The 27,896-nt window shown below is 56.0% G+C and overlaps 3 protein-coding genes across 3 annotated transcripts; 2 read left to right on the forward strand and 1 right to left on the reverse strand.

Moving 5' to 3' along the window:
- Positions 776–4,319, forward strand: LOC110399796. The gene is made up of 2 exons (XM_021399092.1): positions 776–2,883; positions 3,053–4,319. Exon 1 carries the CDS (start codon positions 791–793, stop codon positions 1,727–1,729), a length of 939 nt encoding a protein of 312 aa, XP_021254767.1. The 5' UTR covers positions 776–790; the 3' UTR covers positions 1,730–2,883; positions 3,053–4,319.
- On the forward strand, positions 7,276–22,046 carry CNNM1 (cyclin and CBS domain divalent metal cation transport mediator 1). The gene is made up of 12 exons (XM_021399829.1): positions 7,276–8,791; positions 16,034–16,177; positions 16,503–16,643; positions 16,793–16,962; positions 17,061–17,160; positions 17,276–17,323; positions 17,830–17,892; positions 18,566–18,729; positions 18,814–19,093; positions 19,177–19,293; positions 19,400–19,527; positions 19,829–22,046. Exons 1-11 carry the CDS (start codon positions 7,276–7,278, stop codon positions 19,477–19,479), a joined length of 2,823 nt encoding a protein of 940 aa, XP_021255504.1. The 3' UTR covers positions 19,480–19,527; positions 19,829–22,046.
- On the reverse strand, positions 22,195–25,843 carry GOT1 (glutamic-oxaloacetic transaminase 1). The gene is made up of 9 exons (XM_021399830.1): positions 25,630–25,843; positions 25,240–25,421; positions 25,032–25,155; positions 24,742–24,854; positions 24,451–24,555; positions 23,704–23,854; positions 23,403–23,568; positions 23,149–23,291; positions 22,195–22,863 (listed from the first exon to the last, which is right to left on the reverse strand). Exons 1-9 carry the CDS (start codon positions 25,742–25,744, stop codon positions 22,724–22,726), a joined length of 1,239 nt encoding a protein of 412 aa, XP_021255505.1. The 5' UTR covers positions 25,745–25,843; the 3' UTR covers positions 22,195–22,723.

The following is a 27,896-nucleotide window of genomic DNA, read 5'->3' on the forward strand; positions in this document are numbered from 1 at the left end:
TGCACGGGGGCCGCTCGGATACCGCGGGGAGCGGCCCGCGGGTGTTGGGACGGCGGCCACCCTCCTCTGCGGCCCTCGGGACCCGCCGGTATCCGACCCGCGGTGAAGCGTGGCGAGGGGACACGGAGGACTCGCCCGGCGCGGAAACTCGCCCGCGCATCGGTGGCGCAAACAACGGCTCGGTTCGGTGGGGCCGGCGGTGTCTCCGCGCTGGGGCCGGTGCCTGGAGGACCGGGACGGCCGGGAGGGAGATGTCGCCGGCGAGCGGCCGTTGGTGGCATCGAGCAGGGGACCCGTGGGGACTCACACCTCGGGGAGCGCCCGTCCCACGCGGGCATCCCGCCCCACCGGCAGCCGCCACCCGTGCCAGCCCCGGGTTCCGCACACCGGGGAGCACCGTAACGCGCCCTACCTGGGCACTCCGCCGCCGCCGAGCTCCGCCCCGGCCCCATTCGTCCGGCGACAGAACGGGGCAGCGCCCGGGCTGAGCCGTGCCGCGCCCGCCGGGCCCGCTGCCGTCTGTGCCCGCAGCCTCGGGGCCGGGGCCCGCAGCTCCATCTGCTGGTCACGGGCCCGGCCCCGGCGGCGGGGAACGGCACCCACCTGCGGGCAGCGCTGCCCCGGCCTGGACTACGCGGAGAAGAGCGGCGAGGAGACATCGAGGGCTGCCTGGGCCCGGTGTGCGGCACGGAAGGGCCGGCCCGAGCCGAGCGGGCGGTAGGGAACGAGGTACGGGCGGGAGGATGAGGCAACCCCTGCCTCTGCGAGGACTCAGTGGGAGGTGCGCGAAATGGGATCTGGGGGGACCCGGCCGGGGAGCGGGGATCACGTCGCAGCACCAGGCGACAAAGAAGAGCTCGCGGTGCCCCGCGCCAGGCAGCGGGAATGGAGCGCTATGGAAGTAAGAGGATCCGGGGGAAAGGGCCGTGCAATTTCAGCTGTGCAAAGCCCTGGCATCCCGGGACAGGAAGAAGGCAATTTAAGGTTGGAAAGTTGTGTTCGGCTGAGAACGCTTCAGCCGCAGTTTGCAATAGCGCTTCGCTCGCCCCGGAGCTGCAGTTGTTCTGTTTGTGGGTCACCTCCGAATGAGGGACATGAGTTCCTGTATCATCTCCTTTGTTTCTTTGGGTTTATTACCATTATTTTGTCTTGCGGGATTTTTTTTTGTTGTTGTTGTTTTTTGTTGTTGCTGGTTTGTTTTCTGCATGATCAAAAGATAGCAGAGCTTCATTGGCATTTGTTGGCTAACAAGTGCTGTGACCACAGGCCGAAAGTTAGTATCTCTCTTTCTACTTCTATTTCAAAACGAAACTCCGATGTGTTACGCAGTGAAGGACAAGAAAGAAAACAAATTACCCCGCTTAACCGTTACAAACACGCTACTTCAGACGAGAAACGTGTTTTGCCCGAAACCCTCGCAACCCTTCCCCGCTCTGAACACGGACTCGGGCGCTGGGAACAGCCCAGCCGCGGCCGGAGAGCACCGGGAGCTCTCCCCGCGGGGCCGCCGCTGCCGTCGGGGCGCGGGCGGAGCCGTCCGTCGGGGCGGCCCCAGCGCCGGTGTCTCTCCGGGAGTGCACGGCGCTCGGAGCTCAGCTTACAGCAGAGGCTCTGGCTCGCCGTGCGAAGCGCCGCTCCTTTCTTCTGTTACCATAATTGCTTTAGAAAGCCTGGCTCGCTAAAAAAAAAAAAAAAAGAAAGAAAAAAGAAAAGAAAAAAGTTTCTATGAAGATTTACTCGCGGTTCTGTCGATTTGGAAGTGCGTTTCTCTATTTTCCGTCTACTCTCAGCGTGCTGGTTTTAATCTCCAAAACAGTCATTGGGAAAGAAAACCGGGGGAGGAGAAGAATTGCTATAAAGAGATTAAGTTTAAGCAAAGCACATTAAATATTTTCCCAACGTCATCAAATAAACAGCAATCCTCCAGCTCCCAATAAACTATTTAAAGCATGTCATATCATCCCTTCTGCTCTTGCCAATGTACTTTCCTTTAATTTACAAGCCGATCAGAGCAGGGGCCTGCCTTGTTGTGTGTATTTGCAAATGTCTGGCACCCTCTCAGTCAGCCGCAGCTCACAAACCCTGAAATCCGCAGCTAACGTTGTTATCAGAGGGACTCACTTCGATTTTTGCCTTGCTACTGCCTGTGGAAGTGGCTGTTGTAAACGATCCGAGCGACTGTGGAAAGGTTTCACCTCTATGCGGCAGCGCTGATAAAGGGAAAGAATAAAGAATCAGGAGATAAATTAAATCTAGAAGAAGAATTAAATGGAGGTCTCCGGCTGTAGAAGTCAGCCCAAAGGAAAATAGGGAAAACCTCCGCAGGAGGGGCGTTTTGAGTTCCCTAGAAAATAAATGTCTGCTCATAAAGGATGAAAGTTATTATCGTCAGAGGATGTGCTGTACCAAACAAACCTCCATTAGGCTAGGAAGGATAAAACAAGCTAGACAGCCTTTAAAAAAAAAAAATCTTTGTGTCTTTGATTCCCAAGATATCAACCATGTCTGTTTCTGTATTGCTGTCAAGTAAACCTGAGTTATGGATGCTCTCAAACAAGCCAGCAAAGAGAAAACTCAGCTAGTGAAAATAAAGAATGTTATCCTTAGACAATTTGCCCAAAATGTTTTCTTTTCAGACTCTTAAACACCTGCCCTGCACCACGGCCTGACTTACGAGTTCTCCCCAGACGATTTCTGTTCTCCCCAGATGATTTCTGAGAGGAGCAAGGACACTAAACGTGGCCATCAGACCCCATAACAGCACAGCCGATTCTTCTTATTGAGTTTTTCTTTTTGCTTCTTCTGCACTGCAGCGTCCATCTATTTCACCGCAAGAGACCTGATGTCTGGAATGCGACCTCCTGAGGTGACCGGTGCCTAAAGGTTGGTGTTGCACAGCGTGAACCCTGCTGCTGAAACCATTTCCTACCATGCCAATGTATCACCTGAGCGAACAGACAACAGCTTGATTTAGTGCAGTATCCGTGCATTGCTCTTTAATGGAGGTGTCCTGTGAAGCTCTGTAACAAGCAAAACCATCTGTCTGCCCTAGGAAGCCCGGCTGGAGGGGAGCCCCACGCCAGCATGCGGAAGGCAAACCCACAGAGAGCTTCCCCCTTCCTGCGTGCGAGGAGCAGGGCATCCATCAGCCCAACCACCCGGCCGGAGAGCACATCTGGCCACGCCGCGTCTGCATTTTCAGGAACATGGAAGGAGCACAGAGTGGTAACTCCAAATGTGGCCATAGCACCGTGGTGGTGGGCTTTCCTTCAAGGGTTAACCCACCCTCGTTAGCTGCCTAACCAAGAGAGCTATAAAAAAGGAAGGACGGGAACAAAAAGGAGGCACCAGTCCTATGAAGGCTGTGGCTTTGCACACAGATACGTGGCAAGACACAGGAGAAAGAAAGGAATAAAGCTGGATTTTTGGCAGCTGATGATAAATTATGTTTTTTTTTTTCTTTTTGTAACTTTATGCCGTGAGTAGCTTGGTACCACTACTCCACCAGAATAAACTGTTCTTCTTCCTTCCCTTCAGCCATCTGATTCAGCGTGTGGTCTGACCAACGTGGGGGCCCTTGCCCTGCAGGGCTGCCTCTAGAGAGAACAAGGAGCTCCCAGGTGCCCACCTCCCAGCGGGTGCTCTGGGGCTCCTGGAAGCTGAGATGAGCGATTCCCACAAAGCTGGGCGCTGGGGGAGCAGGTGGCCTCCCAGCAGATGGACACCGCCTTTGCCCGGTGCCTCTTCAGCAAAAAGGAAAAGAAAAAAGCAGATAATGGCAGGGAATATCTCAGTGCATAATTCTGCCTTTTGGCAGAGGATGCTCTTCAGACCCAAGAGCTGTGCTAATCGATGGCTGTGTCTGATTCAGCTTTTGTCTTTCCTATCTTGAGTAGAAGCAAATGTGGCCGCAATTAGTCGCAGTCAGGGGACAAACACAACAGCAGCACTCCAAGCATCACAACAGCCTCAAAAATACTTTCCTCAAACTGAGCTGAGCCCTGAGGAGCAGAGAAATGGGCAGAATTATCCTCATTTCACATCATCATGTGAAAAAAAGGAAGAGAAGGGAACGCGCCAATGTTACAAGCCTGAGAACGAATGCAAGCGCTTGTCCCACCATCTGCGAGGAGATGATAGAGGTGAAGGAGAGGGAGTACAGGGGGGTGGTAAAAGTTCACAGAGACCTTCTATTTTTCTGGAGAGATGCTTCACATTCCAGCAGCAAAACTGAAGGAAGCGGCCATGAGGAGTAGATCAGAGAGGGGAAATAGGAAGATGGATGAAGTGCAAGGCTGGAGGAGCAAACAAGGCAATTACAGAAAGAGAGGAAGGGGCTGTGTGCGGAGACCAATGAGGAGCTGGAGCTCAGCGGAAGAAGCAGCAGCCAAAAGGCTCTCGGAGACACTGCTGGGGTGAGGGAGGCGGAAAAAAAATCAGAATCTTTCATGTAACCGTAAGCTGCAAAGCTCCCTCTGGGGAAGGTCCCATGGAGAGCGGTGCCCCTGGCCCAGGTAAGGAGACAGCAGCAGGGAAAGAGCGTGTGTTCCCAGCACAGCCATCTCCTGTGCGCCTTCCAGCAGGCTCGGGGCGTCCTGTTGTTCCTTCTCCCTCCAGTTTCCCTTCTGTTGGCCCTTTACTAACAGCAACGTGGAGAAAATTAAGCATAAAGCTATATAAGCAATATAACAGGCATGCAATTGCATGTCTATTTTCTTTGAAAAAAATGATGCTTTATTTCCTGTACAATGGAAACTGCAGTTTGATGTTACAACTGTTGGGTTTTGACTGAACGCAGAAATTTTACTTAAGCAATGACATTTCCCCCCATATTTAGTATTCCCATATGTCGCTGATTATATATTTAAGTTGCAGAAATGAATTAAATTTCATGGCTTCCTCAAGTTAGATTCTCTTGGAGGGGACCGTCTTTAATGATTAACCAAAAGACTCGAAATCGCTTTAAACCAAAACAGCAGAGCTTTGGGTATCATTGCAGGAGAAAATTGATTATCGCAAACCAAGCGTTTAACATGTCATCAGCCAGAAGTATGGGCAAAGCTGTGCGAGCCTGCAGGACTGAGAACGCAGCGCAGAGACAAGGGGTTAATTGGACACCACAGGCTCAGAAACGGAAAAAAGACAGCGCGCTGTTTGGAGCTCTGTTGCCCGAGGTCTTATTCCTTCTGCTTCAGAAGTTATCATATATCCCACATCTCAGTGCTCATTTCACTTACTTGGGTAACGTATCTTCTCCCACTGGCTGCAGAGCATTAGTGCCAATCACGCTGCAGATATTCCATGAGAAACCAGCTCCACGCTCGTAGCTTTATTCCTACTTTCTGGAGGAAAATAAATAAATATATAGATCAATCCAGCTTCTCTTCACTCCTTCTGTTTCCCATCACGATCTGGAATTGCTAACAATTCCATCCCGTGGCAGCTCCTCACCCTTTTCTGGAGGAGCGGCGCCGAAGGACGCAGCAGGCAAGATGCAGCCTCATCGAGAGCCCTGGAAACTCATGTCATACTTTGCCAAAGACTCAATCAGTTGAGCATGTGCTAAAGCTCAGTTTGTTTTGTCTTATTTGGAGCTTTGGAAGGTATTTCCTATCCTGACTCACTGACCAAGCTCCAGCCACACACCTGCAACTTCTGGAGAGCATCCCTGCGGCAAGAGGCCAGCTAGCACGTCGTCACTTCTGCAGGTCAGACCCTACTGAAAGCACACCGGGCCACAGCTCCTGCACCAGTTTACTTTTACACGCAGCTCATGTAAGCTAACATCTGGTGAGAGCACAGCTATGGCCTGAGCTAGATGCAGCTCAGCATAACAGATGGCGGTCGGGGCTGCAGAACCAGGGCAGCTCATCCCAAACCGAGTGTTCCCTCTCTGCATCTTTACACCCCCGACCACGTCCTTTTTCAGAGCTATTGTCACCAAGGCTTTGCAATCCCCTTGTCTTCAGGCTGCTCCCTATGTCACATGCAGCCCTGCAGCTTGCTGCTTGGTCCCAGCACCCTGGTTACTTCATTCCACGTCAAGGCACAACGTGGCATCCTGCACAACAGCGTGACACTAGGTCATCAATGCAGAAGCAGCTGCTGCTGTGCCTCCAGCGAAGGGGAAGCTGCCCTTCCAATGCATGAGGTGGCTGCCAGCGTGTGTCGAGCAGTGCTGGCAGGCAGAAGCCAGCAGGCTGCATCCGCTCCTACTTGGGGGTGCAGGATGGAAAAGCCATCACAGCCCGCAGCAGCAGCACGGAGAGAGGTTGCCACCTGGCGGCTCCTCCCGCACGCCGCGGCCTCAGCACCAGCCGGATCAGCGGCCGAGGAGTGCGGGGGACCAGGGGACTGCGAGCAGGAACGTGCTCCGGGTACCTGCTTAACGATAGGAGCAAGCACGCAGCCGGTGAAATCCCGAGGAATCCATCAACTTTGGGAAAAAAATTAAAATAAAATAAAATAAAAATAAATAAAATAAAATAAAAATAAAAATAAAAATAAAAAAAAATAAAATAAAATAAAAAATAAATAAAATAAAATAAAAATAAATAAAATAAAATAAAATAAAAATAAATTAGCTGCCTCTTCTGGAGATGAGGAAGAGTGCCTCCTAGCAGAGCCAGGAGCTCAGTGCTCGTGGGGCTCATGGCACTGATGGTGTCACACGGCTCAGCTCCGCTGGGAACATGGGCAATGGGCAGTGGCTCTTGCAGGTGGCCCCAGCTTTCCCAGCAGACTTGGAGAAGAATGGAGAATGATGCAGTAATATCTCGGCCTGCTGTGCATCTGGGTGCCCTCCCTGCAACAACAGAGAGTTTAGGGGGAACTCTATGACATAGTTTTCCAGCAAGTGTCCTGCTTTTCCATTAGTGAGCCCATCATAGATGTCAGAGGTGACTTTTTTCTCTGTTTCAAGACTGCCCTGGATGTTGGTCCGGGGAAGACCCAGAAATGAGAATAAATCTTCCTCACAGGGTGCTCCTTTCGTTCCTTAGCCAGGGAATGCGGATGGATGGATGGAAGCGGGGATGGGCATTCCTACGGCACCCCACCGGCGAACCCCACACCCCACCGCACCCCACGCGTGTTCTCCCGGCAGCGCTCCCCCTGACCCTGCCGCGGGCCGGCTCCGATCGCACGTGGCGCGGCGGATGCCCGCCCCCCGGCCCACGTGTGCCTCCGCTCCGCTCCTCTCGTCTCCGCGCCGCGCCGCGCCGCGCTCGGCTCCCCGCTGCAGTCCCGGTGCGGTGCGGGCGCTGCGGTGCCGGCATGGCGGCGGCGGGCCCGGGGCGCGGCAGCGGCGGCGGCGGCGGCTGGGGCCGAAGCCGGGGCGCGGTGCTGCTGCTCTTCTTCTCGCTGTCCCCGCGGCCGCCGGCCGGGGCCGCCTGGCTGCTAGGGCTGCGGCCCGAGGACACGGCGCCGGGCCGGGTGTCCCTGGAGGGCGGCGCGGTGCAGGCGGCCGAGGGCAGCCGCTTCCTGCTGCGCCTCTACTTCCAGCCGCAGCCCGAGGGCAACGGCAGCCGCGGGCCGGCGGGCGAGAGGGAGCCGCGCTTGGTCTTCATCGAGGAGGCGGCGGCGGCGGGCGGGGGGAAGGCGGCGCGGGGCCCCGCGGAGCGGTGCCGGGAGCGCAGCGCCTGGGCCTCGGACGTGGAGGTGGTGGGACCGCTGCGCTCGGGCGGCGCGGCGGGCTCGGCGCTGGCCGAGGTGCGGGTGCGGGAGCCGCGCAAGGGCGAAGCGGCGGCGGCGCCGGGCGGGCGGCTCTTCTCGCTGTGCGCGTGGGACGGGCGGGCGTGGGCGCACCACGGCGCGGCGGGCGGCTTCCTGCTGCGGGTGCGGCCGGCCTCCCCCGCGCTGGGCGCCTGGCTGCTGCCGCTGCCCGAGGCGGGCTGGCTGCGGGCGCTGGGCGCGCTGCTGCTGCTGGGGCTGTCGGCGCTGTTCAGCGGGCTGCGCCTCTCGCTGCTCTCGCTGGACCCGCTGGAGCTCCGCGTCCTGCGCAACAGCGGCTCGGCCGCCGAGCGGGAGCAAGCGCGGCGGGTGCAGGCGGTGCGGGGCGGCGGAGGCACCTACCTGCTGTGCACGCTGCTGCTGGGCCAGGCCGGGGCCAACGCGGCGCTGGCCGGCTGGCTGTGCGCGTCGCTGCCCGGCGGAGGGCCGGCGGCGGGCGGAGGGCCGCGCGGAGCGCCGTGGCTGCCGGTGCTGCTGTGCGCGGCCGCCGTCTTCCTGGGCGGCGAGGTGCTGCCCTACTCGGTGTGCTCGCGGCACGGGCTGGCCATCGCGTCGCGCACGCTGTGCCTCACCCGGCTGCTGATGCTGGCCGCCTTCCCGCTGTGCTACCCGCTCAGCCGGCTGCTGGACTGGGCGCTGCGGCAGGAGCTCAGCGTTTTCTCCACGCGGGAGCGGCTGCTGGAGACGCTGCGTGCTGCCGGGCCCCACGGCGACCTGGTGCGGGAGGAGTTGGCCATGGTGCAGGGAGCGCTGGAGCTGCGCACCAAGGTGGTGGAGGACGTGCTGACGCCGCTGGCCGACTGCTTCATGCTGCGCGCCGATGCTGTGCTGGATTTCGCCACCGTCTCCGAGATCCTTCGCTCCGGCTACACGCGCATCCCCGTCTACGAGGGTGACCGGCGCGACAACATCGTCGACCTGCTCTTCGTCAAGGACCTGGCCTTCGTCGATCCTGATGACTGCACCCCGCTGCAGACCGTCACCCGCTTCTACCGCCGCCCGCTCCACTGCGTCTTCAATGACACGCGCCTCGACACTCTGCTCGAGGAGTTCAAGAAGGGTGAGGCTGCGGGGCTGCCACCCCTGGGCTCCCCCTCTGTCCCCTCCAGACCCCTCTCAGCCCACCCAGTGTCACCTCCCGACGGGACCTGGCAGGTACCAAGGGTACTGGGGGGAGTCGGGCCCTGCATGTGCTTGGGGTCCACTGACAAGAAGCCCTGGGGAGACTGAGGCCTGCAGTGTGGCCGTGCCTATGGCATTACTGAGGCTGTGAGAGCCTTTGGCACTGGAGGCTGCTGTGCCCTGGGTGAGGTGTCCCGCAGGGTCTCAGGGGGGTGGCAGTGTGTCTCGGTGCCTGCCCACCCCCCTGCTCACTGCACTATTCTGCACAGGGGAACGTAGGGCAGGTGACATCTTGTTACCCAGTCCTCGCATTTTCAGCTTAGCAGGAAGAAGTGGGTCTAGGGAGTGGTTCTGTGCATGCGGTTTAAAGGAAAGAAAAAAGCCTAAACCCCCAGAAAGAGCTCTGCTTTCCTTACAGCTGTGGCAGTCAGTATTCACAGTGCAGCTGCCAGCAGCCCCAGCGAGGCTGAGGGCTGTGTTTCATTAACTACCTTGAGAATACACACAGCATGTGGTTTTTCCCCCACTGGGAGCCGTGAGCGTTTTGCTGTGTGTTGCTCAGTACGTCACACCGCGGTGAGCGAACCTTTCAGAAATGGCTGCAGCAGTGCCATCCTGCGTTATGTAACGCAGCTCCCGGCTGCCTGCGGCCGCCCTGCCACAAGCAGAGCTGATCATGTGAGAAGGGCCAATCTGCTCCACGCCGCGCAGAGAAAGCCTCTCTGAGTCATCCCCTGCCAGTTCTCAGAGCTGGGGGGCACCGGGCGGATCAGATGTTTCCTGCGTACCAGGAGGGCACACGGGGACACGCAGGTCATCTTTCTCTCTGCATCCCCACTGCCTCCAGGGGACACAGGGCGAGGAGCTCTGTGCAGCACCAAGCACCGTATGCCTTGCAGTTCTTTCTGCGCTTCGGTTTCCTGCATCTATGTCGTGAAGTTCACTTGAGATCTCACCACCTCTGCCTTGCGCAGTCAGCTGTTCCCTGGGATGTCAGATGACTTCGGCACAGTCTCCCCCCATCAGCCTCCCTGCACTTTATCTGATTTCCTCTGATGCATTCAACTACTTCTCTTTCCAGATTTGTTCGACAGCCTGGTACCCTATGGATCAATAGGCCCATAGAAATGGACCTGTGGTTGCTCAGCTCCCTGCCCTTTCCTTGCCCCCCTCCCCCTCCTTGAAGGTGTTTTCTGTGTGTCACTCCCTCAAGTGACAAGTGCACTAACACGCCTTGCCACCAGCCCTCCCCATCCTTGTCCCCATCTGCAGTGAAGGCTCTCTACCTTCTGCTGTTTTGCTCCATTAAGCTCCTGGCGTTTTGCTTCAGGCTCTTCCTCCCCCGCATCTGTTTGCCATCATGGTCTTCTGGGGCATTTTGCTGCAGCTCCTTTGTAGAGCTGTCCGTCAATCTTCTCTCTGTTCCTTCCTCATTTCTCCTTGTGTTTTCTAACCACGTGGCTGAGAACTCCTGCTTTTGGTCTTACAACCTAATCCAGCTCGGTGTGTAGTAGTTCCAGCTCTTCCCACCCCCATGTTCTTATCCCCTGGTGTTGCCATTCTCTTCCGATGCATCTTTCCCCTATTTCCAGCCCTTTGTTCACCCCAGTACCTCATGTCTGTAGGTGGTTGCCCCCAGCCCAGTCTTGAGCCCCTCCTAACCCCTCTTCTCTCAGTTTCAAAGGCTCCAGCTCCTGTGCTGCCACAGATGTTGGCTCCCAGCTGCCTCCAACCCAGTTCACTTGACTACTTAATTTATAAAATAAAGATTTCCCATTTGTAATTAAGAAACTTCATCACTGTCTCATTTTCTGCGTCCATTTGAATTACAGCAAAGTACCTTGTTGGATCCAATCAAGGTTGCTTTCCACTTCCAGGTCTTCTGTGACACCTCTGCTAGTTACCAAGCAGGCTGGTTGGCTCAGTGAGCCACTAATGAGGGCATTCAGCACTTCACACATCCCAGGTGCCTGCAGGACAGCAACTGCTCCCGCTGATAGGATCCAGCCTCTGTCCAGGAATGGAAGTCCCCACTGAGGACGGGCGCTGCTCACCCCACCGTGTCCTTCAGTCTCCAACAAACTTCTACAGCGACCTTTCCTTCCTAACTTTCTTTTCCTTCTCCCATGATTAACAGTTACTCTATCTCTGGTTTCTTTCGGTTATTGCCACGCTTATACAAAACACCCACCGGGTTTTCTATCTTTCCTTCCTGGATAGCAATGTTTACTTCCAGATCTGTATTTCAGCAGTGATCAATGTTCTGCCACATTCCCTATGCCTATAATGTCAGGTTTTGCATAATGCAAAAGTAGTGCTCACTTTCCCTGCCTGAGCTCCTTGCCATAGTACACAAACATTTGTTCCTGCTGAAAATGTCAGCGTATGATTAAACGCAGCGCTTTGCGACTCTCGCTCACACCTCCCTCAACTCTGTCCCTTTTCTCTCCCCTCTGGCTTGCTGCTCTCACACTGCATTATCCCTGTTTACCTAATGCATTCCTTTTCCCTCACTGTGCCTATGCAGAGTACTCACCTACCTATGCAGACTGTCAGCTGCAGGTTGCTGCGTTGAATTTAGCAAAGCAAAGCAATGCAGAGGGGCAGATGAGGTCCCTCTAAGAGAAACCTGACCTCGGGAGAACAGAGCCAGGAGGAGAGCTGCATGCATACAGGCAGTCTGCAATGCCATGGGCAGTGCAGCCTGCTGCCCTTATCCCCTGCAGATAGCCACAGCAATGCCTGCAGCCTTGCGACTGCGGGGAGCCCTTCCTCCCACTGCACCTCCCTGCTCTGCAGGCGGCTTTGGGGAAGTCACAGTCTCTCCCTGTTAAAAGTCATTTATGGGTTTTGCCGGCACATTTTCTGGGGGGAGTTCTATTTGCAGAAGTGGCATCTTTCAGCAGCTCACCTTCCCCTGGCATAGGAGCAGTGGAAATTTGCTCACGCCATCATCTCTCCACAGGCCGGAGGCTGAGGTGCAGCTCCAATTATTCTCTGATGGTTTGGTGCCTTTTAAAAGCTGCTAAAAGTAAACCCTCCATCAGCGAGCTTCCTGCTGAGCAGGGAACAGTTCTGCCCCGGGGTCCGTCTTTGCTTTTATAAATACTCCACAGCCCCTATTAGATGGCTGCAAATCGAACAGAGCTGAGAAAGGTGCTTACGTGTTCCAGGAGCTGGGATCAGTGCTATTTCAGCTGCTTTTTCTTTAGCCCTCCTCCTGAGCCCACAGTTCTCGGGTATCCTGGTGGGGCAGAGTGCCCAGATTCCAGCTGCGTGAGCGAGGAGCCTGCAGGAACCCTCCCATCCACGGGCACTGAGCTGCCAGGCTGCCAGTGGGCGAGGTGCTGCTCCACAAAAGCTGCTGGCGGTGAATCATGCTGCAGCTCCGCCTGAAACACCCATTTCCCCCCAAAACACCTCTCTGAGCCTCACACTGTGTGAGTGCTGTGCTGCTCCCTGCCCCAGCACTGAGCTGTGGCCTCGGGAGGGGCACCCAGCTGCCACCTCCCTCCTGGCCTTGTGGGAAGGAATAAAGTGGCCCACAACAGGGACACCTCCAAAAAATATTTTGCATTGCCTCTTTGGAAATATTTAGGTTTGTAGTGTACCGTTTGCGGGCAGGCAGCAGCATACCCAGCAGGCCAGCATACAGCTGATGGAAGATGAGACTGTGTCTGCTTTGATCTCCCTCTTGCCCTTCTCATCTAACCATCATACATCAGCTGCTCCAAAGAGCTCACGTCCCCATCTTTCCCCAAGTTCTCCCTAGGATTAGGGAAAGCACCGGAGCAGAGTGCAAGAGGCTTTTGTGCTCAGGTAGAGACAGAAGGATGTAGATGGAGTTCCCATCCCCAAGGATGGCCTGAGCTAGGTACAGTTTTGTGGTTTTCCCCTTTTCACAGCCCTGGCTCCTCACAAATGTGGGTGCCCACACGTCACCCTGGTGCACAAAAGTAAATTTCCTGCTCAGAGTGCTCATCTCCCGGAACAAGAGACAATGCTAGGGCATCTTCAGCATTCCTCTGGCAGAGCACCTACATAAAAAATGATAAGGGAGGACCCTGGGCTATATTTACAGCCAACAGCACTTTCTTCCCCACAAACAAAGGCATTTCCATGTGCTCAGACCATGTTCCCCCACCAGGCAGGACACTTTGGGTTGGATCTATTACTGACAGAAATCAAGGCTCCTAAAATGGGCACAAAGCTTCAGATTTCTGTTCAGGTACCAGCTCCTTCTCAAAGCTTTAGCTCTGTAATTCAGCATTTTTAAGGCATGAACTTTTCAGCAAAGCTGTCAATTGAGAAGAGCAGATTTTGTGTAGCTCATAAAGAATTCGGTACAGTCGCGTCCATGCTGAGCAGGCACTCAATCACCTATGGGCTTCCTGTACGGAGCAGCCCTGCGGAGTTCGGTGCAGCTCTTTGCACACATGAAGTTAATTGCCCATTTGGTCTAGCATTTGCCAAACCAGGGCTTTGATTCTCAAGTGTTTCACTGCTGCATCAGTGATACCTCCATAAAGTTCACATGTGACAGCAGTGGTGGAGCTGTTAGCCCTCATAACTCATTCTGCTGGAGCCATCAAGTAGTGGTTACAATAGCACAGCTTTTGGAATCAGTTTCACAGCTCTTCAAGCTGTTTTAGATCAAGCTTGTTGTTTTGTTTGAGTGATTTATCTCTCCTGATTGCGCTCCCACTGAAGCAGACCTGCAGGATGACACTGGAGAAGAGCCACTACCCCCAGCACTAGTCCCTATATCTCCCTGCCTTGGACACAGCTTCAACTTTGCCCAGCTCCAGCCTTCATTCCTGCTCCCAAACCCACCAGGTGTCCTCTGGGTGAGCACAACAGCAGCTCCCACACCTAACAGCACACCCAAGCCCCAGGCAGGGTACCCCCCACTGCCAAATTTAAAGGTCTGCTCCAAGAGCAGTGCTTTGAAAATGAGATCATCTCCCTCAGGTGGGAAACCAGACCCAAAGGAAAAGCTAGGTACAGCTGTTGAGGGGTGGGGGCTGAGCCCAGCCCACTGCTGGGTACCTGCTGTTCTCCTCACCTGCGCGTCAGCCTGGAGAGCTAAATCTGGGGGTTTATAGCATAGCTCTGAGTGTTTATTTTCTGTGAAACTCCTGAGCGGTCTGACAGTGCTCCTGGCTCTGCCCCAGTGTGGTCAGGTCCTCCCAGTCTGGTGGTGCCGGGTTCTCTCTAAGCAATCTGATTAGCTGCCGTGTGAGCGTGGGGCTGGAGTCCCGATTCTCCACAGAGTAAATTACAGTGCTGGTGGAGGTGCTTGGCCAAAAGAGGAATGGCCTCCATTACTCTCTGACTGCCTTTTAGTAGCACCTAAGCTCTTTGTAAGGGCCTGGTGGTTTTGGGTTGCATGTAAATGTCATTAACAACGAGCTCTGGGCCAAAAGAAATAACTTCTCCCCTCTCTGCGCTCACCCGAGGACTCGTAGGAGAGCAGATGGCCCCAGCGCTTGGGAGTGGGGTTTGGCAAAGGAGCTGCTTTCAAAAGTTGGACTTTGCTGAGATGAAACGTAGCTGTTGCTGCTGTGCTGCAGCCAACTCGGCTTCTTTTTGCTTTTCAAGTCTCGAGCCATGTTGCTTTACTACCCATGGAACACACAGCATGCACGAACCACTGTGCACAATGGGGGAAATAGCCTGGCCCAAGGAACACACTGAAAGTTCGGCACCTCCAGGCTCTTGATTTGGGTTTTTAAAGTGCATCTCCAGCTTTCTGGGAAGAACAACAGTGCTACTTGCTGTGATGCAATGTTCTCATTTCTAATTCTGTAGGCGTGGGAGGCAGCGAGCTGCTCTCTGAAATCTTGCAATAAAAGCTTGGTATGAGGAGGAGGGAATTTATCCTGTGGAAAATGCCCAAGCTTTAATGTGAGAAATGTATAGTGCTGATCTCCATCTGAGAAACATCATTTGCTTGTCCCAGATCCAGGGCAGGGTTATTGGAAGGTCTCCTGTTCCCCATGAGGACAGCTCCGGGCTGCCCGTTTCTGTCCCACCATGGGTAACCACTGCTGCTTGAGGAGCTCAGCTCTGGGTTTTGGGGGAGAAAAGGGTGTTTTCAGCTTCCCCTAAGATCCTCCAGTGCCCATGGTAGGATTAGGATCTACACGCTGCAGGCACGAGGGTGCTGCAAGGGGAGACTCCAGAGAGATGGAGAACAAGCGGAAGGAGAGAGGCTGGTGGATGTGGTACTGATGAGGGATGTTTTTAAGGGTTTTCAGCAAAACGAGAGGTTCAGAACCCATTCAGGCAGTCAGCAGAGTAGTGCTGTTGGTGGGTCTGAGCTGGAAACCCAAAGGCTGTGCAGGGCTTGGAGGCTGGGTCCTAGGTGAGCTGCTGAGCAGGAGCAGAGATCAGAACAGACAGTAAAAGAAAGGAGAAGCTGAACAAGTCAAAACAGCTTACGGAGAGCTGGACATGTGAACATGCTCAAGGGTGCCAAAAGCAAGAAGGCTGAGAGTGTGTCAGCATGGCCGCCAGTTCACGGGGGCTGATTGTGATTGGGAACCATGGGGACTGCTGGGGAAGGGTCACCATCTCTGCAGCGGAAGGAAAGCTCTGGTCCCAGCCTATGTAAGTGCCATTATGGCAGGATTTGGAGATGTTCCAGTGCAAGCCGATAGCTTGCAGAGTGTTCAAGCTCCAAGTCCAGGCGATTCACACAAGAGTTCTGCAGGAGATAAGCTGAAAGCTGCAAACAAATGTATGCATTTCTGCATTAAAATCAGCTGCTGTTGCACAAGGCTGGAGGCTTTGCCTGTGTTTTAGGAGAAGCATTAGGTTTGGTCCAGACAGTGATGGATAGTGGGGGAGCTGATCCTGGCAATTTGGTAGGAAAGATAATTAACAACAGAATGAGCAAACACCAGGAGGATGGAGAACACAAATAGAGCCCAAGGACACGCTCACATTTCTGTTCTGGATGATGCTGTCTCCTTCCTCTATCAGAGCTGTCTTATGCCAGTGAGGCCATGGGAAAGCAGGGCACAGCTGGTGCAGGGAGCAGCTGGTTCAGGCGATGGGACCGCTCTGAGGAGTGGCTGTGGCCTTGTCCCTGCCCCACCAGCCCTGTCCCACCAACCCACAGTACCTGGATGCCTCTGGCCAGGTGAGGGTCTTACCATCTGCTCTCCCCCCACAGGGAAGTCCCATCTGGCCATCGTGCAGCGGGTGAACAATGAAGGGGAAGGAGACCCGTTCTACGAGGTGATGGGCATTGTCACCCTGGAGGATGTCATTGAGGAGATCATCAAGTCTGAGATCCTGGATGAGACGGATCTGTACAGTTAGTGTCCTGGAGCAGCTACTGCGGTTGCAGGAGCCAGGGTGGGAGCCCACAGACAGGCAGACGTGTGGGTAGGAAAGGGGCAAAGCAAACTGCCATCCTTCCCCAGAGTGGGAAAGACAAGAGTGACGGAGAGATGTTGGTCCAATGTTAGGGAACCTTGAGTGCTGGAAGCTGACCAGTCCCAGCCCTGTTCTGAAGGCAGCAGTGTGCTTTGCCTCCCAGGCGCTGCCCAGCATGGTTTGTCCACCCCTCTGCTGCCCCAGCCCCTCCACAGAGTAAGCCAGGTGTGCCTCTGCGGTTAACCTCCGCTCTCTGCCCACAGCGGACAACCGGAAAAAGGAGCGTGTGCCCCACCGGGGCCGCAAACCCCAGGACTTCTCCATCTTCAGGCTGTCGGACAGCGAGATGAAGGTGAAGATCTCCCCGCAGCTCCTGCTGGCGACACATCGCTTCATGGCTACAGGTACCCTTAGCCTGGGGAAGAAATGGGACGCGATGGTCATGAGTTTGGCTCAGCAAGCAGTGGGGTGCCAGTGTTGCAGGGAGGTGGGCTCCCATCACCTCACACTGTGCCCCAGCCCCACTGAGCACCCCCATGTTTCCTCCCCATAGAGGTGGAGCCCTTCAAGTCCCCGTACCTCTCTGAGAAGATCCTGCTGCGGCTCCTCAAGCACCCCAATGTCATCCAGGAGCTGAAGTATGACCGCAAGAACAAGAAGGCAGCGGAGCATTACCTCTACCAGCGCAACCGCCCCGTCGACTACTTTGTGCTCATCCTGCAGGTGTGGGGCAGAGGGGTGCAGGGTGGCACGCGTTGACATGGGTTGACTCGGGGTGGCACAGGGTGGCCTTTCTGAGTGGGTTTCCCTCCTCCTTCCAGGGAAAAGTGGAGGTGGAGGTTGGCAAGGAAGGGCTGCGATTTGAGAACGGGGCGTTCACCTACTATGGCGTCCCTGCCATCATGGCTGTCGTCTCCTCGGGTAAGGGCTCTGCGGGCCCTCCAGCCCTGCCCTCGCTTCTGCCCACTGTGGGACAAGGGTGTGATGCACGCAGGACCCTTTCTGCGCAGCTCATGTACTCTTGTTGTCATTGCAGATAACGATGTGCGGAAAGTGGGCAGCCTGGCAGGATCCTCCTTCCTGCGTAGGTATTTAGGGGCACCTCTCGTGGCACCAGGGGGGCAGTGGGTGTGCTCCCCACTGAGAGCAGCTCCAGCTCTGCTCCAGAGCTCAGTGGAGAAATGACGTACTGATGCAAATGCCAACCCCGGGGCATTTAACAATTGGTTATTAATTAACTGTGGTTATGCAACTCCCTTATCGGAACCTGCCTTATTGGTGTTGGTGGCCAGGGGAGGTGTGAAGCCCAGAGCGCGGCACAGTGGGAGGTCAGGCACAGAGTTCCGCTGGTATCACCCAGACTTTTGCTCCCAGTGGGATGAAGCTACTCCATCAGCACTCAGCGCTGCTGCCTGTGCTTGGACATTTATTTACACAAGCTTTTGGTCCAGGGATGACATAGAGAAGAGTCACTGGGGGAGGAGCAGGGAGGTTGGGGCCCAGCCTGATGATTCACATCTTCATTTTTCCTCTTGGTATGTGCCCTTCCTTACATGTCCCCTCCCTGCCCTCCCACCCCTCTCCCTGCAGTGCCTGTCTCAGTGTCCCGTACCTTCGCCTTCAGCAGAGGGGACTCCCTGGCCGGCTCTCCAGGTAACGGCACCCAGCTTTGGGCAGGGGCACGGGCAGCCCTGCAGATGCCTCACCCACCTCTGTCCATGAAGAAGGGGATGGGGAGAAACAAGAGCCATAGATGGATTGGGCTTTTTTTGCACTTCCCATAAATTTAATTTTCTGCACGTGGGTGCTTGTGCTTCCTGGCTGCTTGCTGCTGCTGACTGTGGTTAGCCACAGCTCCACGTGCATGCTGCCCTACTGAGCTTGCTTTCTGGGAACTGAGTAATAGGAGGGCGTTTTAGCAGCAGAGGAAAGTCAGCGATATGTTGATGTCACCTGTGCAAGGAGCAAGCTGCCTTTGTTCCCTAATAAATCACACTGTACATCAGAGGCCATCAGTCAGCGTGAGTGACCACCCTGCTCGCTGGAGGAGGAGGAACATGTGGCCCTGGGAGCGCTGCACCCTGCATGGGGTGGCACAGGGAAAGCAGGAGGAGGGTGCCGGGGGGCACAATGACAAGGGGATGGCGGGAGGTGGGGTGGCCACTGCTGCCCCAGGGCTGGGAGGAGGACTTCTGCCCCAAGTGCTTCTTCCAGGGATGGATGAGCCAAAGAGGGCACAGCAGCTGGATGCAACAAGGATACCTGACTATACATGATGCCTTCTCCCTCCTTCTCGCCCCTCTCTCTGCCTTCCACCCCTCCCCAGTGAACCGGTCCCCCTCACGGTGCAGTGGGCTCAACCGCTCTGAGTCCCCGAACCGGGAGCACAATGACTACGGGGGCAGCACCACGCAGCTCTACAGCATCAGCAACAACATCTACACTCCTGACTACTCCGTGCACATCCTCTGTGATGTCCAGTTTGTCAAGGTACGGCTGGGTGGTGTCACCCCTGCATGCCCTGGAGCATCCTGGTGCCCGCAGAGCCACATGAGCATCCCTCTGTGTGCCCAGGTGACCCGGCAGCAGTACCAGAACGCGCTGGTGGCCAGCCGCATGGACAGCTCACCCCAGTCCCCCGATGTGGAGGCCTTTGACAGGGACTCAACCAAGGCTTCGACAGCTCGGGGCACCCCACAGACTCCCAAGGAGGACACCACCACCCTCCTGAATGAGAGGAGCAGCCGGTCTGAGGGGCAGCGCAGCCCCAGCGACTCTGTATGCCTACGCATGGAGGCCATCCCTTTCATCCAGGAGGAGCTGGCTGAGCAGCAGGAGGGCGGCGAGCGGCAGGGTGAGTCCAGCTGGGGGCAAAGCCCGGGGGCAGCAGGGGCTCGGGCTGCCCCGGGGCACTGCAGACAGGCTGGGCTCTTGCAGACAGGGAGTGCTGCGGCCCTGGGCTGGAGGCAGAGTCCCCAGGAAGGGAGGCTGGGAGCGGCTCCTCTCCCAGCAGCTCTGAGGAGACCTTGGGCAAGAGGCTGCTGAGATCACTGAGTGAGTGACTGAGCAGGGTGCTCAGCTCCCTTCTGCCCAAAGCATGCAGGGCTTGCTCCAGCACAAGCATCCCAGGCCCAGCAGCCACTTGGTGCTGCTGCTGCAGGTGAGCGCAGGCAGCGGCAGTCACCGGAGGGTGAGCAGATGCCAGAGGAGAGCTCCAACTTTGCCCCGCTGATCACCTGAACAGCAGCGTGTCCAGAGCACAGTGCTGGAGGCCCACGTGGACCCCAGGTAGGAGCCTGTCCTTTTCTCCCCCAGGCAAGCAGGAGGTCGGTTTTCATAGTGAAAAATCAAGTTTTGTGCTGTTCAAACAGCAAAGCCAAATGAAAGGTGGTGCAGAAAGACCCACCCTGTGCTTAGAAGCAATAGGCAAAGGCAGCCCCGTGCAGGCATGCATGTGGCAGGGGGCTGCAGCAGGGTCCAGGGATGCAGCGACAAGCACCTGTAGGGTGGTGAGAGCAGAGAGAGAGAGTGAGGCCCCAACTCATACTTCTGCTCCAGCCACCTGCACTGGGCTGCGCATGCCTTCCAGGTCTGCAGCATGGGGGTCTCCTGCCGCGAGGCCCGTGTCCAGCAGCAGCAGGTCTGCACTCGCTCTGCCCGCCCGCTCGTGCCGCCCCTCCCTGCAGGACTGCAGAGCCCCATCCCCAGGCCAAAGGACACACTGCGGGGACTGAAGCATCCAGTGGCATGGAGCAGCTTGCTGGAGCCTGAGGGCCCTGGCCCAGCTGCTCCCTGGTAGTACCTGGTCTCAAGGAAGAGGTGGAGAAAGGAAAGGGGGAGAAGTGTTCCCTGCGGGCAGCACAGGGAGGGGCGGCCCAAGCCACAACACCCTCAGCATCATTGCCCATCCCCATCCTGCGAGGCCTGGAGCCCCCCACTGCTGGGCGCTGCACACACGTGCTCTCTGCCATAAGGAGACGATGCTATTTGGGGGGTCCCACCCGCAGCTCAGGGCCCCAGTACACGTCTGTGCCGTGCCCAGCACCGTGCACACCCGCAGCGTACACCGACATCGCCACAGCCCAGCACGGGAGCACAGCTCACCCCCATGACCGGCTGCTCCACGCCGCATTGACCATCCTCTGCGCGAGGCAGGCTTGTGCCGAGCCTCCAGGTCAGCACTGACCGGTCTGTAGTTTTGTAGAGGCTGAATGCATCAGGGATATCGACATTAAAAGCGATTTCTCCCTGAGTGATGCCCTGTCTGCATTGATGGGTGCAAGGACAGCTCCTGCTGCTGTGCGTGAGATTGGGTTCCTGGGCAAGGGTTAGACTGCAGCAACACAGACAAGGGCTGGGGAAGGAGAACAGGAGGAGTTCACAATATGCTCTTGCAAATACAATAGTGGGATACACGTGCTGGAGTACAGCTTGAGATAGTGGCAGAAATGTCGTTGTCCAGCAGTGCTGATAAAACCTCAGCTGGAATAATGGCATCCCTGCCTGGGTCCTGCCCTGCTAAGGAAACTGAAAGCAATTGACAGGAGGCCAGGGGAAAGCAAGGGCTGCAAAACAACCTGCCCAGAGAGGCTGAGGGAAACGAGGTCACAGAATCTGAACTGGTGGAGGATATGAAGGGGAAAGAGGAAGCTGGCAAGTACATAAAAAGCTCCTGGAAAAGAGAAAAGGAATAATCTGTTCTCTGTTGCCATGGTAAGTGAGATAATGGGTAATGAGCTTACACCATAGGAAAGGAGAAATTTAGGTCACTCATTAGAAAAATAAGCCTGGTAAGTATAGCAGAGTGCTAGCACAGGCTCCATGCCTGGAGGCCCCTAAGGAGTGTAGCCAGATGTCAGAAATAACAGACTCTTTCCCCTGAGATCAGCCCTGAAAGTCATCCTTTAACCATCATCATCCCATCTGTGGGTGGGCACCAAGAAGAGAAAAAGCTCCCACTTTTCCCACTGGAGAGAAAATGCTGCCTCAGTCTCAGACTTGTGAGATATGAATAACCACTCTGAGAAAGACAGAGACATATGAAGGTGCATGAATCCCCTTGGCCTGACAAGGGAAGCAGTGGAAGTTTCCTGAAGGCCACAAGGCATCTGCTTCATTTCACAGACTGCCAACAAAACCAGAGACTGAATGCACTCTGCAAACACAGCAAAGGAGCAAGGCACAGTTTTCCCTTTTACTTTCTAAGCTGTAGCACAACCAAAATGCCTGAAGGCTATCACTGACTGACCTAAAGAAATGAGGCTGTTCCACTTTCCTCATCAAGATCTTGGCAGTAGTCTGCTGTATCAAGGTAGCAATATCAGCTCCTGACTGTAGAGAGCAGCAGCAGATGGTCCTAGCACTTCTTAAGTGCCAGAAACCCAGGCTGTTGCTGACAGAACCCACTAAAGCCAGAGGAGGTGGTGGTTCACCAGCAGTCTGCAGAAAAAAAAAACAGGAACTATCCACAGGCCAGGAACTCAGGGGCAGGGAAAGATGGCCAGATGGCTGGGTAACACATGGACATCCAGCAAGGAAGCACAGACAGAACAGGGCAGACGGTACAGCAGGGGGAGAAACAGGAACACAAGAGAGACATGAAGAACTGCTCAGCCCCAAGCGGCATCACAAGGAGCTCTAAACTACACTGCTCCAATAGGACAGTGCTCAGCTAGTAGCAACAGTGCTCAGAGATGCAACACACTGCAAGGGAGAAAGGGAAACTGTTGACACTCATGGAGAGAAGCCCAGTGGGCAAAGCAAGATGCCAAGGCTTTAACCGCAGCATGGAAGAGGTTGGCATAGCCTGAAGGCAGAGGGGTGCAAAGGAAAGGAGTCACCTTCACCTTACTGTGCCAAGTGGTACAGCTCCACAGTGTGTGCCTTTCCACCAGCAGCAAACTGTCAGCATGGCAGGCAGTGCTCACACAGGGAAGACATCACACAAGGCAGGGATAGTATTCAGAGATGGAGGTTTAATTTTCTGTCAGCAACAATTAGCAATCATCACAATTACAAATGTTTGCTCGTATCAGGCTCAGAAATGCGTGGAGGAAAGCTAGCAACAGCTTTGCCCCTACACAAAATACTACTGAGTGACAATAGTTGACAACTTGTCTCAGAGAACAACTATTTGGGCTGTTAACCCATAGCGCATTGCACTGGCACCGGACCTAGCCTAGATCAAACATATCAGTATAAGGAGTTGATTTGGATGTGCTATAGACGCAGCTCTAAATGCCTGAAGACCAGGCTGCTGTCAAACAAGAACTAAGGCAGCTCATGCTGCCCCCACCTCTTGGGGCTTACCATATTGCAAGGGGTACTTCACTGAAGGTCAAAATAAGACTATCCCTGATTGAGCTACTGCTCCCATCTTTATTAAACCCCAAGAGGTGTGGACAAGGCAAGCCATGAGGAAGGTAAGACAGGACTACACATTACAGCTTTGGTGAGTTCGTGTAAGTTTGGTTGTTCGTGTGCTTCACTGGATTTTTGTGACAGCTTCATGGATGGACTTGGCCACATAGTCCAGGTTCTTGGTAGTCAGACCACACATATTGATGCGCCCACTAGCCATCAGGTAGATGTGTTTTTCCTTGATCATGTACTCCACCTGCTTAGCTGGGGAAGCAATTAGACATCAGGTCAGAGCAGTAATTCTAAAGCTTAGAAAAGCCCAAAGAACCAGATTAAGCTGCTTAAATCTTCCACAACATGCAAAACACTTCCAGCACTGGACACTAAAATGCTGATGCTCCAGCCCTGCCCAGCTACAATGGCAGCAATACCAAGTCCCCCAAGAAATTCTTGCCTGGACTGCTTCAGCCCATTTCACCCGCAGCACCACCTTCCTCACCCAATCCCCCTTTACCCCTCTAAGGCAGCACTAGAGCACTTTATACTTACGGTTCAACCCTGTAAAGCTAAACATGCCAATTTGATCTGTGATGTGGTTCCAGGTGCCTGGGGTCCCAAGGGACTCCAGGCGAGACCGGAGCTCTGACCGCATCAGCAAGACTCGATCTGCCATCGTCTTCACATTGTCCCTCCTGCAGTGGCAAGAAGCAGAGAGTGAGGGCAGGCACCTATCCGGTTTAGAGCCTAACATTCAGAGAAGAAATCTCTCCTTTCCCTCTCCCACTGGTCCTAATGACACCTACCACTCAGCAAAGAGCTGTGGGGAAGTAAGTGTAGTCGCCACAATGCGTGCTCCCTGGGAGGGAGGGTTGGACCAAGTGGTACGCACAATCTTCTCCATCTGGGAAAGCACACGCTGCACATTGTCTTCATCCTTCCCCACCACAGTCAGGTTCCCCACACGTTCATCTGTAGACAAGCCAAGAGAAATGAGTTACTGGTCCTACACGTTGCTGCAAAGCAGGGCTCTACCCTCCTCCAAGCATGCCAGCCCCATATGTCTGGGTATGATGCTGCTGGGCCAGCTTACTGCCAGACACTCACTGTAGAGCCCAAAGTTCTTGGAAAACGACTGTGCACAGAAGAGCTCAAAGCCCTCGGAGACAAAGTATCGCACAGCCCAGGCATCCTTGTCCAGGCTGCCAGAGGCAAAACCTTGATACGCCGAGTCGAAGAACGGAAACAGGCACCGTCGCTGGAAGGAGGAACAGTGTTAGAGGGAAATCCCTTCCCCACAACCTTCAATTTACCCCCCCCGCACCCCTGCCCTCACTGGAGGACAAATGACCACTGAGCTTCTAGGTGAATACAAAGGAAACATGGCTCAGAAACATCAGACTACAGTATTTTCTTTTTACTAGGGGTAAAAGACGACTGAGATGGTCAAGAAAAGGTCAAATACAGAAGAAAACTGTAGCAGTTCCCTCCTTCCTATTCTGGAGGAATAGGGCACAAGATAAACACTGTCTTATAACCTAGTATCAAGCACCCATGAAAAACAGGTGCTCCCAGAGAATCCTTCTAGTCCAGAAAACCTCATTGCAGCCTCTCCTACTGAAGGTAAGGATTTGGAGGCATGAGCAGCACTGGGATGTTTCCATCCTCTGAGCCCCCTATTCTCACAGCACAGATGACCAGCATCCTGCCAGCCCCTCCCTTCAATACCTGCCTTATGGTACTCTTCTAGCTCCTGCCACATTCCCTGGAACCTGCTTTGGATGCAAGTGCTTCATCTGGCTCAAGAGCTTTCTGTCCACTCCACACTGATTTAGCCCTGTCAGAAGCCCATACCTTCATAACAGCAGCAATCTGCTTCCACTGATCTGGAGTAGGGTCTGTACCCGTTGGGTTGTGTGCACAGGCATGGAGCACGAAAATGGAGAACTCTGGAGCTTTCTGGGGAGAGAGCAGGTCTCAGTCATATGCAGTGCCACATCTCAGCACTCACAGCACAGGGAGAGTCTGTAAGCTGTTCTGGGCACCAGCAGTCTTTTCTGCAGGTATGCGCTTCCAGAGTTCAACCAACTGCTGTCAGCCCTGGACCAAGCCCATCCCATCCCATCCCATCCCTGTTTTACTCACCTCCATGTCATCCAGCAGCCCCTGGAGATCCAACCCCCTCTTGGCAGCATCCCAGTAGCGGTAGGTTCGAATATCTTTAAACCCAGCATCCATAAATACAGAGTTGTGGTTCTCTGAGAAAAGAAATCACAGACCATAATATGTGAGCCCAGCAAAGCACCTCCTCCAGTCCCAACAGCTCCCTAAATAGCACTAAAACACAGAGACACAGCCTTCACCGGAAAAAGAAGGGCTCTCTTGGTCTCCAGTCCCCTGACCCAGGCAGGACGCAGCACGAGGGCAGCACTCACCCCAAGTTGGGGACGAGACGTACACAGGGGTGGAAGTGTTGTTGTTCCCATTGTACCAACGCCTTAGGAACTCAGCACCTATACGCAGACAGCCCGTCCCGCCCAAGCCCTGGACGCTTCCAACCTGAAAAAAAGAAAGAGGCCGCAGAGTCAGCCTGAATGCACAGAGCATGGAAGAAGGTGGAGGGAGCTGGGACACCGGACCCACCCTCTTCTCCGCGATGGCCGGGCTGTCGTCGCCCAGCGCAATGCGGGAGGCATTGGCACGGAACTCCGGCAGGCCGAGGATGGGCAGGTACTCATGGTTGAGGCTGCTGTCGCCAGCGATCAGCTGCTCCACCTTCCTCACCACCGGCAGGACCCACGGCTGGCCCTCATCCGTGCGGTACGCTGCGGGCAAATCAGTGGTCACAGACACAGGTCACGACCTTCGCCGTGCCTGCACGCACGGGACCTTCCGGGTCACGCTGCCACCACCCGCGCTAGATGTCGCGGCGCGGCCCGCTCCGCGGGGCAAGGCCTTGCTACGTCCACCGCCGGGCCCTGGCCTCGTCCCCGGGACAGGGCCCCGCCGCAGGGAAGGAGGCCTCGGACTCACCGCCCACACCCAGGTTGACCTTCCGCGCGTCGCCGTCCTCCCGGAAGTCCGCCGTCAACTTGAAGACGGCGACGGGCGGAGCGCGCGGCACAGCGGCGAAGATGGAGGCGGCCATGGCGGTGCGGGGGCCGCTCGGTGCGTTACAACCGCCGCGCGGCTCCTGGAGGAGACCCTCACCTTCAGCGGCGGGGCGGGGCCGCCGAGCGCCTCCGCCAATCAGCGAGGCGCTGCGACAGCCGCCTCCTATCGTTCAGCCAATCGGAGGCGTCTGAGCAGCCGGCTGGCGGCGGCGCCCATTGGCTGGCGGCACCGTGGCTCCACCCGCTCCCGGGTGGCGGCCGCGTTAGCGGCGGCCGGGCGCGGGGACGCCCGGAGCGCGGAGCGCCCGCGGGTGCGGTGCCCGCAGGGTGTGCTGCGGTACCCGGAGCACAGCGTGGCCCCAGCGCCGCCCCTCCTTGTGACCCGGCGTGCCGCCGCCTGCCGGCAGCACCCCGCTCAGCCCCCGGGCAGCGGTTGCTAATTGCGGAGATTCGCGTTCGCTCGTGCCCCGGGTGCAGCGCGGTGCGTTCGGTCCCGGGGAGCCGCTCCCCCGCTGGCAGCGGGCAGCTGACCCCTTCGCAGAGGGGTTACGGCGGGGGATGCTCCGCGCTGCGGGGCCGCGGCTGTGCCGGGCGGGGACGGCAGAGGGCAGAGCCGCCCCGCGCATCCCGGGGCTCGGCCGCTCAGCGGGAGCCCGGCCTGGCCCCGTCGGATCCCGGTGCGTCGGAAGTTGGTGGGAAACCCGCGGCGCCTGGGAAAGTCTTCAAGGCAAACAGGAAGGGCGTCGCGAACCGCAGCCCCAGTGGTGCGACTCGAAGATGTGCGCCGCTCCCTGTGACACCGAGAAGGGAAGGGGACTCGCCATTCACAAAGTGTTTTCGCAGAGGAGAAGTGTCACAGAGCCTTTGGGAGCCTTGCCCCACTGCAAACCCGATTGGGACCTCGAAAGAATAACAGTGGGAAAGGCAGGAGCAGGGGACAGTGTCCAACCAGCCCTCGAGGTTTGCTCTTGGGGGGTTCTTAGCCCAAATGGGACAAAACCTCTGTTGCACTCTGGGAAAAGGCTGAGCCGGAGCCCAGTAGGAGCTCAGGTTGCAGCCATAGTGGTGAACTGCAAACTCCTGATGTTGTCAGGCACTGTGAGGGTATCTGAAAACCCTAATCATAACCCTAACCCTAACCTTATTCCTAACCCTAATCTCAACCCTAACCTTATTCATATCCTCAGACCTTACCCTATAGCCTGACAAAGAGCACTTGGGCTTCTTAAGGGCTACGGATGCCGCAAAATGCAATGATGAGCAAAGATGTGGTGATGAGCAGGGAAGCAACTGCGGAAAATGGGCACTGGGGGCAAATGGGGCTGCCCATTATGGGGTGAGTCATGTTCAGGAGCAATAAAGCCCTGCACTACTGTGGGGTCAGGCTAAGCAGGGCTGCTGAGAACTGCCTATTTCTGGAGCAGACAGAAGTGCAGGGGAGCCCTCAGACTGGTGGCTTTGTGCTGCTCTTACTGGTTCCTGACCCAAGCGCTGAGACCTCTGGGGACAGGCCAAACCCTTTCCCAGTGCAGGGAGGTCAGGAAGGTGGGGTGGTGCTGCCTGCCAAGCTGGCTGTGCCAAGCCACCGGGCAGGACACTCGCAGGCAAAAAAAAGAGTTCTCCCCAGATGAGCTCTGTCTGTCTCCTCTTCCCCAGGGGCTGCGGGCAGCACAGCGGTGCGGGTGCGGGGCCAGCAGGAGCTACCCTGGTGATAGTGGGTGCCCCCAGCCACGCAGTGTGGACTCCCCTGAGTGCAGCTGCAGGAAGGAGACAGGCGCAGAGCAGCAGGCGGCTGTGCCTCACTGCATCCCCACAGCACTGTGCTTTCATCTCCCCAGCCCACACAAAGGGTGCCACCAAGATGCATGAAAAAGCAAGAGCAACATGGGAGTGGGCCCCAGGGCGGCCGCCCTTCATCTGCTCTGCTCAGAGTGACAGCCCGCAATGACCTGCCACTCACGGGGCAGGCTGCACCCCGTGCCCACAGCCTGCGGGCATGCACTGCACACAGGCACTCCCCCTGCGCTCAGCCCCTCAATGGGGGCACAGCTCCTGCACCCATGAACATGGGGACCTCCAGGAATCACTGTCCTCCCGCAGCCCGGTGCCGTGCCCAAGATACCCGGCACATCGCAGCCATTCCCAGCCTCCCTCCTTCCGCATCCAGCTGTTTTCTCAGTGCAGGAT

This window comes from Numida meleagris, chromosome 5 (assembly GCF_002078875.1).
Source record: "Numida meleagris isolate 19003 breed g44 Domestic line chromosome 5, NumMel1.0, whole genome shotgun sequence".
Lineage (NCBI taxonomy): Eukaryota > Metazoa > Chordata > Aves > Galliformes > Numididae > Numida > Numida meleagris.

Excerpts from the sequence above, each read along its gene's own strand:
- LOC110399796 (XM_021399092.1), top strand. The coding sequence starts at position 791 with ATGGGATCTGGGGGGACCCGGCCGGGGAGCGGGGATCACGTCGCAGCA.
- CNNM1 (XM_021399829.1), top strand. The coding sequence starts at position 7,276 with ATGGCGGCGGCGGGCCCGGGGCGCGGCAGCGGCGGCGGCGGCGGCTGG. Across the intron at positions 17,161-17,275 it reads CATGGCTGTCGTCTCCTCGG|ATAACGATGTGCGGAAAGTG; the intron begins GTAAGGGCTCTG and ends TTGTCATTGCAG. Across the intron at positions 18,730-18,813 it reads GTGATGTCCAGTTTGTCAAG|GTGACCCGGCAGCAGTACCA; the intron begins GTACGGCTGGGT and ends CTGTGTGCCCAG.
- GOT1 (XM_021399830.1), bottom strand. The coding sequence starts at position 25,744 with ATGGCCGCCTCCATCTTCGCCGCTGTGCCGCGCGCTCCGCCCGTCGCC. Across the intron at positions 25,156-25,239 it reads CGGCCATCGCGGAGAAGAGG|GTTGGAAGCGTCCAGGGCTT; the intron begins GTGGGTCCGGTG and ends TCTTTTTTTCAG. Across the intron at positions 24,556-24,741 it reads GGCTGCTGGATGACATGGAG|AAAGCTCCAGAGTTCTCCAT; the intron begins GTGAGTAAAACA and ends CTCTCTCCCCAG.